This window comes from Lutjanus erythropterus, chromosome 3 (genome assembly GCF_056507025.1).
Source record: "Lutjanus erythropterus isolate fLutEry1 chromosome 3, fLutEry1.hap2, whole genome shotgun sequence".
Lineage (NCBI taxonomy): Eukaryota > Metazoa > Chordata > Actinopteri > Lutjaniformes > Lutjanidae > Lutjanus > Lutjanus erythropterus.
In genome coordinates, this window is record NC_139319.1 from 48,024,571 (window position 1) to 48,038,054 (window position 13,484).

Below are 13,484 nucleotides of genomic sequence, written 5' to 3' on the forward strand. Positions count from 1 at the left end.
AAAACAGAAATCTCTATGGATTGAATCTCCAAAACTACGAAACACACAGCAGTATGGATGGATAAATAGCACTACAGGCAAGAGGACAAATATGTGTTTTTGATTTGGGGCTGAACTGTACTTTTTAAAATTTTGAGCCAATCACATTAGACCCCACTCATTTCTACTGGTGCCAGAGGTTGTTTCAACCCTAACTTAAAAAAAAAAAAAAGTTTTTAACAATAGAACCACATGTTGTTTCACTGCTGGAATGCAAACAAATTCAATCTCTGACAGTTTGACTGGATCCAACTTAGTCCTCACATATGAATTATTGGAAAGTTTGGCTGATGTGATCATCTGGAACAGATGTCCACAATTCAAATGCTGCGTTTACATGAAGGCTTCCGGTTCTCCTCCAAAGACTTCCAGTCTATCTTCTAGTCTTGGTTTGTTGATTTCACTGACTATGCACTAGAGTTTTTTGGTATTTATGCAATTCCATCTTCAGTCCATTTTGTCGGTGTCATTTATACATGAGGTGAAGTTATCTATGCACCGTTGGTAGGTGTGTACGTTACACCTACAGTATATGTATGAAACAAAGAATGTAGTCTCTACTTGTAAGGTGCTCTTTGTCAACCAGGTCCTGTGCTGACCAGCAGTGAGCTGAGGCCCAAACCCATCGTGTGTAATTTGACACTTTATCACGTTTATTGCATGTGTCTGGACTCGTTTGCGAAATGATATGCTTCATTTCCACATCTTGGAATTGCTTAGAGAGCAGGGAGGAGACGTGTTGTGTTACTCATTTTGTGATATTTTCACATAAATAGTAAAATAAAAATGAAAAGAAACTAGCAAGAAAAGCTTAATTGGAAAACTAAACATGTACTTACAGATCGATGTGCGTTTTCAGTCCATCAGGTGCCACAAAAAGTACATAACTCTAACAAAAATAAGCACTGAACTGAGTTGCAGATTTCTCCCGAAACCTCCACCTCTCTGAAACGCACCAAGTCTGTCCACCTCATGTTTAATTGGTTATACTTCTCTCGGGAATTTGACTGGAAATCCCTGCATCGAGCCTCCCTCCTGTCATACTCTATTTGACACGCTGACTTGATGCTGTAAACATTCCTTTTATTTGGATTTGTTTCTGTCTTTTGATCTCTTATATGTTCAGTTGCCAATTGAATGCATGTTAGCGGGCTTTTGTTTTGACATTTTCTTTTCTCCTCTTTTTGCGGGTTTCCTTTTTTTTATTACATTAACACATGACTGATGCATTCAGTGTGAAACTGTCTTGTGTGAGATGCGTGGACACTATTCACCCACTGACATCAATTTTATATCTGGTTAGACTAGTATATTTCATGCCAAACATGGGGGAGGGGAGGGGAGGGGAGGGGATGGTGGGGTGGGGTGGGGGTGGTTGTCATATTTTGCTTGTGAAACTTGGTTTAAGGGTTTGGTGTTTTGCTGACAAGTGGTCATCGGTCAGCTGAACACTTCTCCCCACATATTTCTGTACATTGTGTTGCAGCACTGCTGTCTTATGGTGGAATTTGAGATATTTGATATGAAGCACTTGCTGTTCTGTACTGCCTGAATCAACAATGAGAAAGATTTTTTTTTTTTGCCATTTATTTTTTTGTAAACTCTTTGCTGTGACTTGACAGCTGTTTATTATTATGCTCTTCTGTTTTCTTGTCCTGTTTTCCATTTTTGGTGACAAGCATTTTTTATATTTTTGTGATTTTTTTTTTTTTTTTCCATCAGTCCAGGTCGATGAGAAGCTGTTATATTTTGTTTATAAAAAAAACTTGGGTATACAGGCCTTTGTAAAGACAGAAAAAAAAAATAAAATTTGTACTTTTTTTATTACACCCTGTTTCCTTGGTTCCTTCAATTATGCTCGATGTGAGGCTGTATGTCCACCAGGTGGTGACATTGAGCAACTCCTCATTTGGCAACAGCAGAGAGACCGCTCTGCAGCTCGTCACATTTCTGATAAACACAGGTGGCACACAGGCCTCCATTTAATCCTTGTTTAGGAACATGGTTACTAGAGATCTCCAGCTGTGAGAAATGTGTATTTTTACAGGAAAAAAAACTTAATATCATCTGAAAGTAATGAAAACACTACTGGATGGTACTGATGATAAGAATTTAAACATTTTACAGACACAGTATGGAATTTGACTTTCCAAGTCTGGATAAGTATGAAGAGATAAAATGAAAAGAGGAGTGCGGAAAAATGTATATTCTGTTTTCTAAAGAATCATGTTCAGAATTCCTATGGTAGAATCTACTGAAACTACTTTATATCTGCTAGAAAGAAATTAGTTCCAACATGAAACTGCTCACAACAAGGTCTGAGGAATATCTTGAGTAACCAGGTCATGATTTTTGGGAGGAGACACTGGTGTTTTTCTGATGTGATCTGCTTTTCTGATCTGCTGTGAGCACCACAAGCCAAGTGCTGTACATTTCTTAATTCACTGTTTTAGATGGGTGAAATAGTCAGGCTTTGTAGCCCTTTCTCGTGACAGGAAATTTGCCCTTATCTTGTCTCAACATCTAATTTAAAGAAATATTTACAGGTAAGACCAAATGCTAACGTTCGTTACACAGACCAAATGCTCACAGATCAACCGCTAATGTTAGTGCCACAGATCAAATGCAAAAATTAGCTACATAGACCATCTTTTAATGTTAGCTACACAGAAAAACTACTAATATTAGCTTCACAGACCAACCGCCAACTCTAGCTACACATACACACCACTAACATTAGGGCTAATCCAGATGTAACAGAAAGTAATCAAGTTACATTACTTTAATACTGTGATTCTTGGATAAGGTACTGATGAGATTTTTAACAGGTAATTAGGAATTGTGTTGGAATACATTTTTTTAAGAAAGCCTCCCATCCCTGTGACAATATGATACATGGCATACAAGTAATAGTGGATTTTAAAACCATTTGTTTACATTTATGTACATATCTAACCATTGCCCACGTTACAATTAAATGATTAAAACTACAAAACTACAACAGTGTCTTCCTGCTTCACTCTGCTCTCAACATTCCTGATTGGTCCAGGCAGCTGCTCGGACACACAATGGCTGATATGGGTGCAGCTGCAAGTACCACCTCCACTGGCATGCCCTCTGACCTTCAGCCGGGGTGGTATATATAGCCAGGCAGAATGAGGGGAAGGCCCCTGGCAGCCAAAATGAAGTTCCTGCTGTCCGCGTGCTGCTTGCTGTCTCTGCTGGCCCTGTCTACTGCAGGTATGGTGGAGGACAGAGGGGGTTTGGAGGAAATATTTCAGGGTTTTAGTGCTGTTTTGCGTGTTGTGTTGTCTTGTGAAATGGAAATGCTGATCCACTGCTTTCAGATAGCTGCATATGTATTCAGTCTGTGTCTTTGAGCATATGAGACAGCTGTGTGTCTTTCAGAGAGTTGACTATGGGCAATGATTTTTTACAGGTCGTTAATGTAGAAAATGTTAAATAAATGTTGAGTTTTGTGATTTTCACACAGCCCCCAGGACCTCTTTTCTGTATTCTATGGCCTAATGTACCAAGAATTGGGTTGAAATACATCTCAAATGCTGATAGACAGCTACACTAACCATTATTTAATTATTGATTAATCTGTTGATTAGTTGATTAGCTGTTTGGCTCATAAAATGTCAGAAAATTTTGAAAAATGTTGTTTCCTGCCCAAAAATGGCACCCTCAAATGTCCGCAACCTAAAGACATTCAGTTAACTGGGATAAGGAAACCAGAAAACATTTATCAAAAATATTGGCCTTAATTTAATAGTTGACAACTAATCAGTGTCTGAAGTTTTTCTGTGGGGGCCAGTTGTTTGGCAGAGGGGCACTTTGACCCAGGTAATAATAGTACTCAAAGTAGTATCGCACAAAAGATGACATAAATTTAAAAAAATATATTTTTGTAAATTAACACAATTGAATGGAGCCAAACTAGCTATTAGCAGTAGCTGTTTGCAATGTCGCCACGGATGTACAGACTAATATCAATGAATTACTTTGACACTGATGAAAACTTAAAATGGTGATTCTCAGACAAGATCTAGATTTATGGAGACCTCATCACTCTGTAGCGAGAGGTTAAATAGGAAAGTTTGTCCATTAAAACCTTAATTCTTTACTTATTATGACAAAGTGTTTGACAATACACTGATTATACTCTATATACTTTATTAGATTTAACAGAAAATACCATGATAGGTATTTGTTTCAGTAACATGGTGCCAGCCATATTAGTCATATCATTGTGAGAAAGTGACTTGTTATCATTGTAGACTTTAGAACCACCCCTGCAATTTATCAATTAATTGACTAGTTTTTACTGCTCTTATTTACACAAACCTCAGTACATGTAATCGCAGCTCACTGGACAGAAAAGGTATAATTGTATCTATGTATGTTGTGCAGTGTGGGGTCTGTGTGGTTGTACAAGAGGACAGCTGATGGAAACTGTCCTGTCTGCTGCTCTTATTCTCTCTGCCCTGAAGAGCAACACAGTGACAGAGTGACTTGGACTCACTACAAAGACTCACACTCGCTGCTGCAGCCAAAGCAAAAAGCTGGCTGGAACTGTTCGTTTTCCCTCTTGATCTATTTCAGGTTGACTGTCTTTTCACAGCAGCTGAACGCATGTGTGTAACTCTACCAGTGAGGATTTTGGCGCTTGATATTTCATGGGCTTACCTTTAATCCCATGTCAAATGAACTGAGCAAATTTATGGAAATTACAGCTTTGCCACTTGCAATACATAGTAAAGCTATTGAGTTTTATACATCACTGTGGTTGCTGTTGTTTCTACGTTTTACAGACTGTTGGGTGACTTTGTTAAGCTATTACAAAGAATGTTCTTACTTTATTGATTTTGGCGCCCCCTGTTGACAAAAGCATTACTGTCAAAAATAAAATGGTTTATTATCAGGCCTTTTTTAACTGATTAACGTACTGCCTACTGTAACTTGGCCTGGGAAAATGTAAAAATTAGCTTTTTTAAATTGGATTTCAAGGAGAAATCCGACCTGATCAGGCATAAAGAATAACTATATACAAATAGCCAGTGTTTTTCATGCTACAACATAATAAAAGCTGTTTCCTGCATGAGGCTCACAGTGCGAGGGTAGACAGAGAGACGCTGTGCTACTGCCAGAGGAGTGCTGACTGAGATTACTGTGTACATGGAGTAAATAAAGAGCTGAAGTCACACCCCTTCCTGAGGAAGAGGAAGACTCTGAGGATACGTAATTAGAAAGACTACAGTAGTTGCATGGGTGACATCATGACTGTTTCCCTCCAAAGCTAACGTTAGCTCCTGAAGCTACGATGCCTCTGTGTTTTTTGTACCGGGAGTTAGTCACACAACAGCGGGTCTTGTTCGTTCTTTCTCTTTGCAGACCAGGGGTTGCTGGACAAAGCACTTAAAGTTAGATAACGTTACAAGTGACATATATTGTGCAAGACAAGAGACGCAGTTGACTGAGCAGTTTCACAAAAATCTAAGCTACGACCAACCTAACACAAAATGAGACTTTGTAAAATTATCTTTTAAATTGGCAAACAGCATGTGTGTAATTCATGACATAACTACCGTTCATTTTTTTTTTTTGTTGTTGTTGTTGTTTTTTTTTTTGAAGCTAGGTCCTGGAAGGGACATGACTTTGCCTCTCTATTGCAAAATAATTGATTTGTATATATTTCCCACTTTCCCCTGATGGGGAACTCGCTAGGCTTGCTACTAGCTGCTTAATTATTATTAATTCATTATTATTAAATATTAAATATTTTAGCAGCAAAAAAACAAACCAGTGTAAGGTATAATGAGGGGGAGAGCATCTTTCAAAACTCAAAAATTAGCAAAGGTGCTTTGTCACAATACTGAATCTCACTAACTATCATAGACACTGACCAACAGCAGTGGATATATTTAATTTTTTTAAATCAAAATTATTGCAAAAGGTTATTCAGTAATCCCTGGATATTGTTAGGAACGCGTACCTACTGTAACTACCCAATACTGCACCCAACTAGTGAAAAACTCCTTGTAGCAACATCAACGCTGAGGCAGAAAATACCCTTGTCTGTCCTTGCACTGGTTCATTTTGGCCTCTACAAGTTGCCGTAGTCAGGTGTCAGGCATCAGTCAGACAAAGTCACCAGATACTGTGGTCATCAATGCCATACACTGATGCAAATCTCTTTCAGATTCTCAGGAATGCACGCACATCTACATACATCTACATATGGGCTACACACACACAAAGACTTACACATCCTTGAAATGACAAGACAATCATAAAGTCAAACATGAGTCCCTGTACACTCCATGTCTACAGCTAGAGTCAGTGCAGCATTAAAAAAAGCTTCATCACTGCTGCTCTGCAGAACTGCTAATCTGTCAGCAGGGTCCATGTCAAGGGGATGTCCCAGCTAAAACAGGCATGAGGGAGCACAGCAGAGGGCATGTAAGACCAGAGTTCAGTAGCCAAACAGCTGGACTGTGTGAGGTTACATAAGCAGACAATTAAAAGTCGAGGTAAATGGAAAAAAGTACTTCTAGATGTAGTGATCGAAATAAAGTGGTAACACCCTCCCCTTCGCAGGTCCCATTTAGATTTGTTTGAGCATGTCACATAAAGTGTGAGATTTTGAACAGTATAAACAAAGATGAGGTAACTAGGTGAGTTTTTCAGGTTTATTAGCAAGTGTGTGTGTGTGTGTGTGTGTGTGTGTGTGTGTGTGTGTGTGTCTGTGTCTGTGTCTGTGTGTCTGTGTGCATGAGTCTGCAAAAAAAAGATTCATGACTTCACTTGGACTTTTTAGCTTGAAAGCACTTGATACCTTCTCCCAAGCCAAAAGATTAAAACGTGTTTTTCAAAAATGTGCCACGAATCAGTTCATGTGCTTTCACTTCCTGAATCAACCAATATTTAACACTTTAACACTTTTGATTCACAGCAAATCGACAGTGTGATGATTTGATCACAGTGATTGCTGGAATGGTGGAAATACAAGCTAAGATGTTTAGAGGGAGTTTTATTTGGGAAGTTTTTATTTTGTTTCTGTTAAATAAGAATAGTGATGTTAGCTAGCCAGCTAAGGGTCTGAGGTCTCAAAAACACTACACATAAAACCAACAGTAAACAATAATATGTACCCAGCCAAGTGTGCAAAGTGAAGTAACTAACTCAAGGATAAAAGGAAATTAAAAGATGTGCAGCTTGTCATACAGATATAAGTCTCACTATAATAAGTAGAGACTTTTAAATGTATTCACATGCTCCTCAGACGGTCACAATTTCCAAGATGGGAAGTCATTATTCCAACTTTGGTGTGTTCATGAGCTTTTATGTGGAAACAACATGGTTGCTACTATGGGTAGGATAGGATATTATATGCTGAATCTGTTTGTAGGCTTCCTTACTTGTTATCAGGTTTAATGCTATGTGTGCTAACGTATCTAATTATTCTAGCTCACTCACTGATACTATATTACAAATAACATATTACCAAAAAATGATTACACATAGAGAAGCAACAACTTTTAACTTCATTTTACATGTGAAGTTTCACAAAGAACAGCATAGTGAGGCTGATTTTAATATAGTTAGCAAGCTAATGCTTAGCTATCATCAGCTTAACAACTCAGTAAATATGTAAATCACTGAGGCTGGAACCTTACTGTTATATTATGATTTGTTTAGGACTTAAACCTCAAAGTTTAGGACTTGACTTGGTCTTGTCAGTCTTCATTTAAGACTTGAGTGCAAAGACACCTTTGATAAGTAGAGTAGTGTGGATAAAGACATTAAAAAAGAACACCACATACCTTGGGCTAAATAGCTTTAATTAATTAGCATGGATGCTGAGACAGATGCTTATTTTTTTTATGAGCTGAACTAAAATTAAAAACAAATGCTGGCTGCATATACCTCCACTGCACTTTTGTTTTAGGCACTGATGTCTAAACCCAAAAAGAAAATATCATCAATCATTGTCACTGAGGCTGTTAAGTTCAAGTTACACAATAAGCAGGTTGCATGTCATCAGTACTGGTGTAACAGAGTTAAAATTGTGAATCTGAAATCTGTCAATTAATTTCATTATTTTGAGTGTTTGTGAATTTTATCTCTATGAATTATTTTATTTACTGTCATTTTATTATTTTTTCCTTGAAAATTGCCTCCCTGCACTCTGCCTCTTCCGTACCTCCTGGGCTTCCATAGCCCCTCCCTTATACCCCTCACAGTGCCATTTTGCATTGCTGAGGGGGCAGAATAGCAGATGGGAGAGTCCAGAAGACTTAAAAGAGTGTTTTATGTCTTCTGCAGGAGATAATAAATGCCAGAAAACCTATCCATACATCCGTTACACTAGCGCTGACGCATTTATTGTTCCTGGTCTTTAAAGAGCTACTGAGTCACGCACAGCCACACAGTGTTGCAGGGAATCTGAGCAATAGTGCAGCAGAGTTTGCAGGCTGGCCTCATGACAATCATAGGGAAGAGAGCAGCGCCACGCCTGCTGAAAATAGGAGTGGAATTATCCCTCCTTCTTTTCACCCTCTGACTCATTGTGGGGCTATTTCTGTCTCAAAGATGTACCATCCAGCACACAGGCACCTGTCCCACTCTATCCCCATGACACTGTGCTCTGCCCAGGCTTCACTGCAGCAGGGTGAGGGACCTCCAGAGGCGAATTACAGTAAACTTTGATGGTGGTAGATGAAAGCATCAACACACAACACGACTAACTCCTGCTAAAGTGTTTTCATGACCAAATTAGTTACTCATAATTAATTACACAGACTACCTTCTTAAAAAAATCTTCATGTTTGAGCCAACTTAAACAGTGGCATTACAAATAAATCAAAGATCAAATTTTAAAACTGTACAAATGAATATTTTTACATTTTCAATGGATTAGGTGACAATGTATAATGTTAAAGAACACATACATTGTAACAAACCAACAGGGTATTATCACCCAGATATTTTTCATAGCAGCTGGTTGAGACCAAAACAGAGCAAACAGAGGAGTCAAGATTAAGATTGTATTCATTAAGAAGAAAGAAACAAAACTCTAAAAAAAAAAAAAAAGAAAGCTAACGTTGTTTCATATCTGCTAGATCATTGACTGATCAAAATATCCCGGATATGAGTGCTGTCATCGCATGCTGGTGACATCAGATTCTGTTTCATAGTCATCAGTATCAAGTTCTCACTTATCCATCTTGTGACTCAATTGTGAGCAGGGCTCCGCTGTCAATCATGCAATGAAGCATGTTTTTTTTATAGAATCAAATAACCTATTACCATGTTCAAAACATGTGTGCAAGGTCAGATCTCCTGTTAGTACCCATGACCAAGGCATTGATTAAGAACTAAAGGTCCCTGGGTGCCCACTGCTTCTAATACTAGGATGGATTAAATGAGAGGAAAAATCTCACTATACATTGTAATCTGTGTAATTGTATATGTGACAATAAAGTTAAAGACCTTTATGTTAGTTTAGCATGTTGAAATGCTAACACATGCTAACTAGCATCTAACACAAAGTACAGCGGAGGCTGATGGGAATGTCATTAATTTTGCAGTTATCTGATCATAAACCAAAGTAGTAGACAAATTAATTATCTGACCTGATCACAGCACTAGACAAAAGGTTAAAGGTCCAGTGTGAGATTTTGGGGGATTTATTGGCAGAATCTGGCAGAAATTAAATATACTTTAGAATGTGTCTTTTATATCTACAGAGAGCGTGGGTCTTCTTCCACAGAGTCTGCTATATGTTTCAGTGTTTCCCCGATAGTGTATTTGGCAGGGTGCCCCGCCCTCCCAACAGACGCCCCCACCCTGCCAACGGGACGCCCACACAGAAATTCAAGTTGTATATTTTTTGAAATTCCATTATTTAATTTATATTTTAAAAGGGCCTATAACATGTGTTCTTTTTATCAAATAAAAAAGCTAACTCTAATTTGTGCAATTTCAGAGTTGGATGCGTTGCTATCGTTTCATTACATTCATTACAATGCATTTCTCCTCTCCTCTGCGACGGGCGGGTTTCCCCCCTCGCTCCTCTCTCACCGATGCACCGGTAGAGACACACCCACCCACACTCAGAGAGCGGAGGAGAGAGAGTTTCCCACCGTTACTGTAAAAAAAACACCAACAAACAAACAAAGATTGTAAATGGACGACCAGAGGTTCCCCAACTGTTTGCAAAAATATCAGCATTTTTTAAACGAACCATACATGGCGAGGTGGGAAGCACAGGTAGCTCAGTGGCCAGTGTTAGCCAAAATGGGAGCATCTCTCCCAGCCCCAACCACAGCGCTTACCAATCTCCTGCCCCTGTTAACATCGCCACAACTAGACCCAAACACACCAGTTCAGCCCCCCCACCGAAGCACACAGTAAAAAGCTGCAGATGGGTCACCACCGTCAGTTTGGCTTCGATCCAACACGGCTATCAGACTGTAGATACTCCACATGGCTGTATAAGACCGAACTTGGTGGGTGAATTGATTAATGAAGATGGACAGATGGATGGATGGATGGATGGATGGATGGATGGATGGATGGATGGATGGATGGATGGATGGCAGCACGGTGCCAGGATTTTAATTTTGGGCGGGCCATGGTAACTTCGGTTGAGCCTTTTAATTACAAAGGTTAACAACTGGATGGATGGATGGATGGATGGATGGATGGATGGATGGATGGATGGATGGCAGCACGGTGCCAGGATTTTAATTTTGGGCGGGCCATGGTAACTTCGGTTGAGCCTTTTAATTACAAAAGTTAACACAGTTTCCAACTGGTAATCTCACTTTAACAAAAATCACTGGTATCATACTGTGGATGGCGACTAGCACTTCCAGTTGATTATGACACTTTTAAAATCCTTTGAACAGTTTCAGTCTGCAGTTTATATTTATTTCAAATGGCACAGGATATCTCCTTATCTATGTTCTCACTATGGATCATGTAGATCAGTACATCAGTTCATTAAGAAAATTGTCATTTTATTCCTTTTAATGCATTTTCATTTGATCTGGCTGGATTACTCTTTAAACTGATTGTAAGGAGAGAGAGAAACGAAGCCATCAGAATAATGGGTGAGCTACAATGACTTTTAACAGGAGAGAGAGAGTGCGCGGTAATGGGGCCTTTGGCGAGAGGGTCCACGCTCATTCCAGCCCAACCTTATGGTGGCGCTAAAGGAAAACCAGAGGATCACCAAAGTCATCATGGTTTATCCTCAGTTGAACATCTGTTTGAAATTTCACGGCAAACAATCCAGTGGTTACTGAGATATTTTGGTCTCAACCAAAGTGATGGACCAACCAACCAGCAGTGCCACAATGCCATCCCTGGAGCCATGTTGCTATCATGATTAAAAACAGAAAACCTCCTTGGGAAACTGCTTTCTTGGGTTTGTGAAATTGTTCAGTCATGTTTTGCCTTGAGCATTTGTCTGCTAAAACTTTCCCTCTTTACAATCTTTATCTTAACAAAATAGGTCTCAAAGATCCAACTATTTTATTTTCATTTGTATTGTGTCTCTCATATTTTCCTTCCACTGTCACATCGTTCTCATATTCCTAACTATGTTAACTGTAATTTGATTTAGCGATCACTGGCCACTGCCACAGCAGAAAATGATCTCTCATCTTTGTCTTCATAACTATCTCGAAGCATGCAGACTGGAGAAAAGCCACTAGAATAAATTCAGCATGTGTGATTGCAGAAGTCATTATTTATCTTCCTTACCTTCCCTCCTTACACCAGGCAATCAATGGATCAAAATGACACTACATTTACCTTAATGAATATAAAAATCAACAAACCAGTGAATGGTCATTAGGGCCTTGTTGACCTTGTCATGTAATGTCACTTAACTTTGGCAACAAACCTTCAGCAATGGACTTCAGGACCTTGGCTGTTGCTTCCGTTCATGTTACAACGCAGACGTTGCTGTAGCACTATGTCTCTGGACAACACCCAAACCTCACTCGTGTCTCGATCACAACAGCATTACCAGGCGCACTCCTCATTGAATGCCAGAGGCTGGATGGGCTCATGCCCCGACCTCTGCCAGTGACAGTGAGGTTAATATTCTCTTCCTCGCATCGTCCCCTCCCCGAAGCTGCTGAAATAACAGAAAAGATCACTATAACTTCTCTAGGGATGATTTGTGAGCTGGATTTTATTCCTCATCTCTTGGATGATTTTGATTTGGAGTTTGGACTCTTTAGCCAGTTGGAATGCATCACCATTGTGATCAGCGATGACCTGGCCAAGAACTGGAAATCCATTGGCTTTGACTTGGTTCATATTACAATAAACAGTGACCTGCCATGACCAGATTCTTACATTGGCCTGCACTTAGGATTGGAATGAGACAACTGTCACTTTTGGTAAAACCACAAGCAAAACTATCATAATAATGCAAAAAAAACAAAAACAAAAAAAACATTATGGAGCAAAACCTCTTCATAAATCTTCACAGTTTGCAGACAGAGTGCTTTGTGATTATAAATTCAGCGTTCTCTGGTCACTCAAGCTGACAATCCCCTCAGGAGGTGATAAGCTAACAATGCTTCCACATACAAGAAGTGACAAGCGACATCATGAGAGCAAAACTGATGTGTGATTGAGGGCCTTGAAATAGGGTGGTACAGAAAAAGGAGAGTACATGGAGTCCAGCTGGCATCATTTAAAATAGCAAGACGAGCACTACAAAGTAAAGGCCAAAATGATAGAAACAGAGCAATATTTTGTCTATGAATGACTGCACAGACTTACTGTAGGCAGATAATGATGATATGATCAGACATGAGGCATCGTTCTTGGCTATTCTGCCAATTGTACTGGAGCCAAAGGAGGTGTGTCTCAAGTAACAGGTGATTTCCCTTTGGTTTATGGTGCAGTTCTGTTGTGATTTGATCCTAATAACCCTCTTGGAAAGTCTACTAAGGGTCTAATGCTGTCTGATAAAGAACATATTAATTCTAGTCTTTGTCTAATTTGATACAAAGTATTGTTTGTTGTCTAGAACCGATAATTAATGGTGGACCATGCTGCAGGGTTGCCAGGTCTGCGGTTTTCCTGAGCTACTTTTGAACTGTTGCCGTGGCTTGAATTTTTTGTCCGCTAGTATGGTTAACCTATTGGTATACAAACTACATCAATCATATAATAATATCTATAAATAAAAATCAATATTTTAAATGAAATGAGATGTCACTCAGCACTTCACAAATTAACTCCTACATCACATTAAGCATGATAAAATCATGAAAAAGTACTTAAAGTGATATTTGTCATGATAACAATGTATCAAATGACAATTTGAAAACAATGTGAAAGAGGGGCTTGTAGCGTTGAACGTACAGAAAATTACTCTGTGAATCTGCAGCTTTCCTCGGTTGTACTAC

The 13,484-nt window shown here is 39.1% G+C and overlaps 1 protein-coding gene across 1 annotated transcript in view; it reads left to right on the plus strand.

Annotated features, from left to right (window-relative positions):
* Positions 1-3,150: 3,150 nt before the first annotated feature.
* srla (sarcalumenin a) overlaps positions 3,151-13,484 on the plus strand; it is a 35,073-nt gene continuing 24,739 nt past the window's right edge. The window contains exon 1 of the mRNA XM_084711317.1: positions 3,151-3,279. Coding sequence (XP_084567443.1) covers positions 3,195-3,279 — 85 coding nt within the window. The 5' untranslated portion in view covers positions 3,151-3,194. The remainder of the gene's footprint in view (positions 3,280-13,484) is intronic.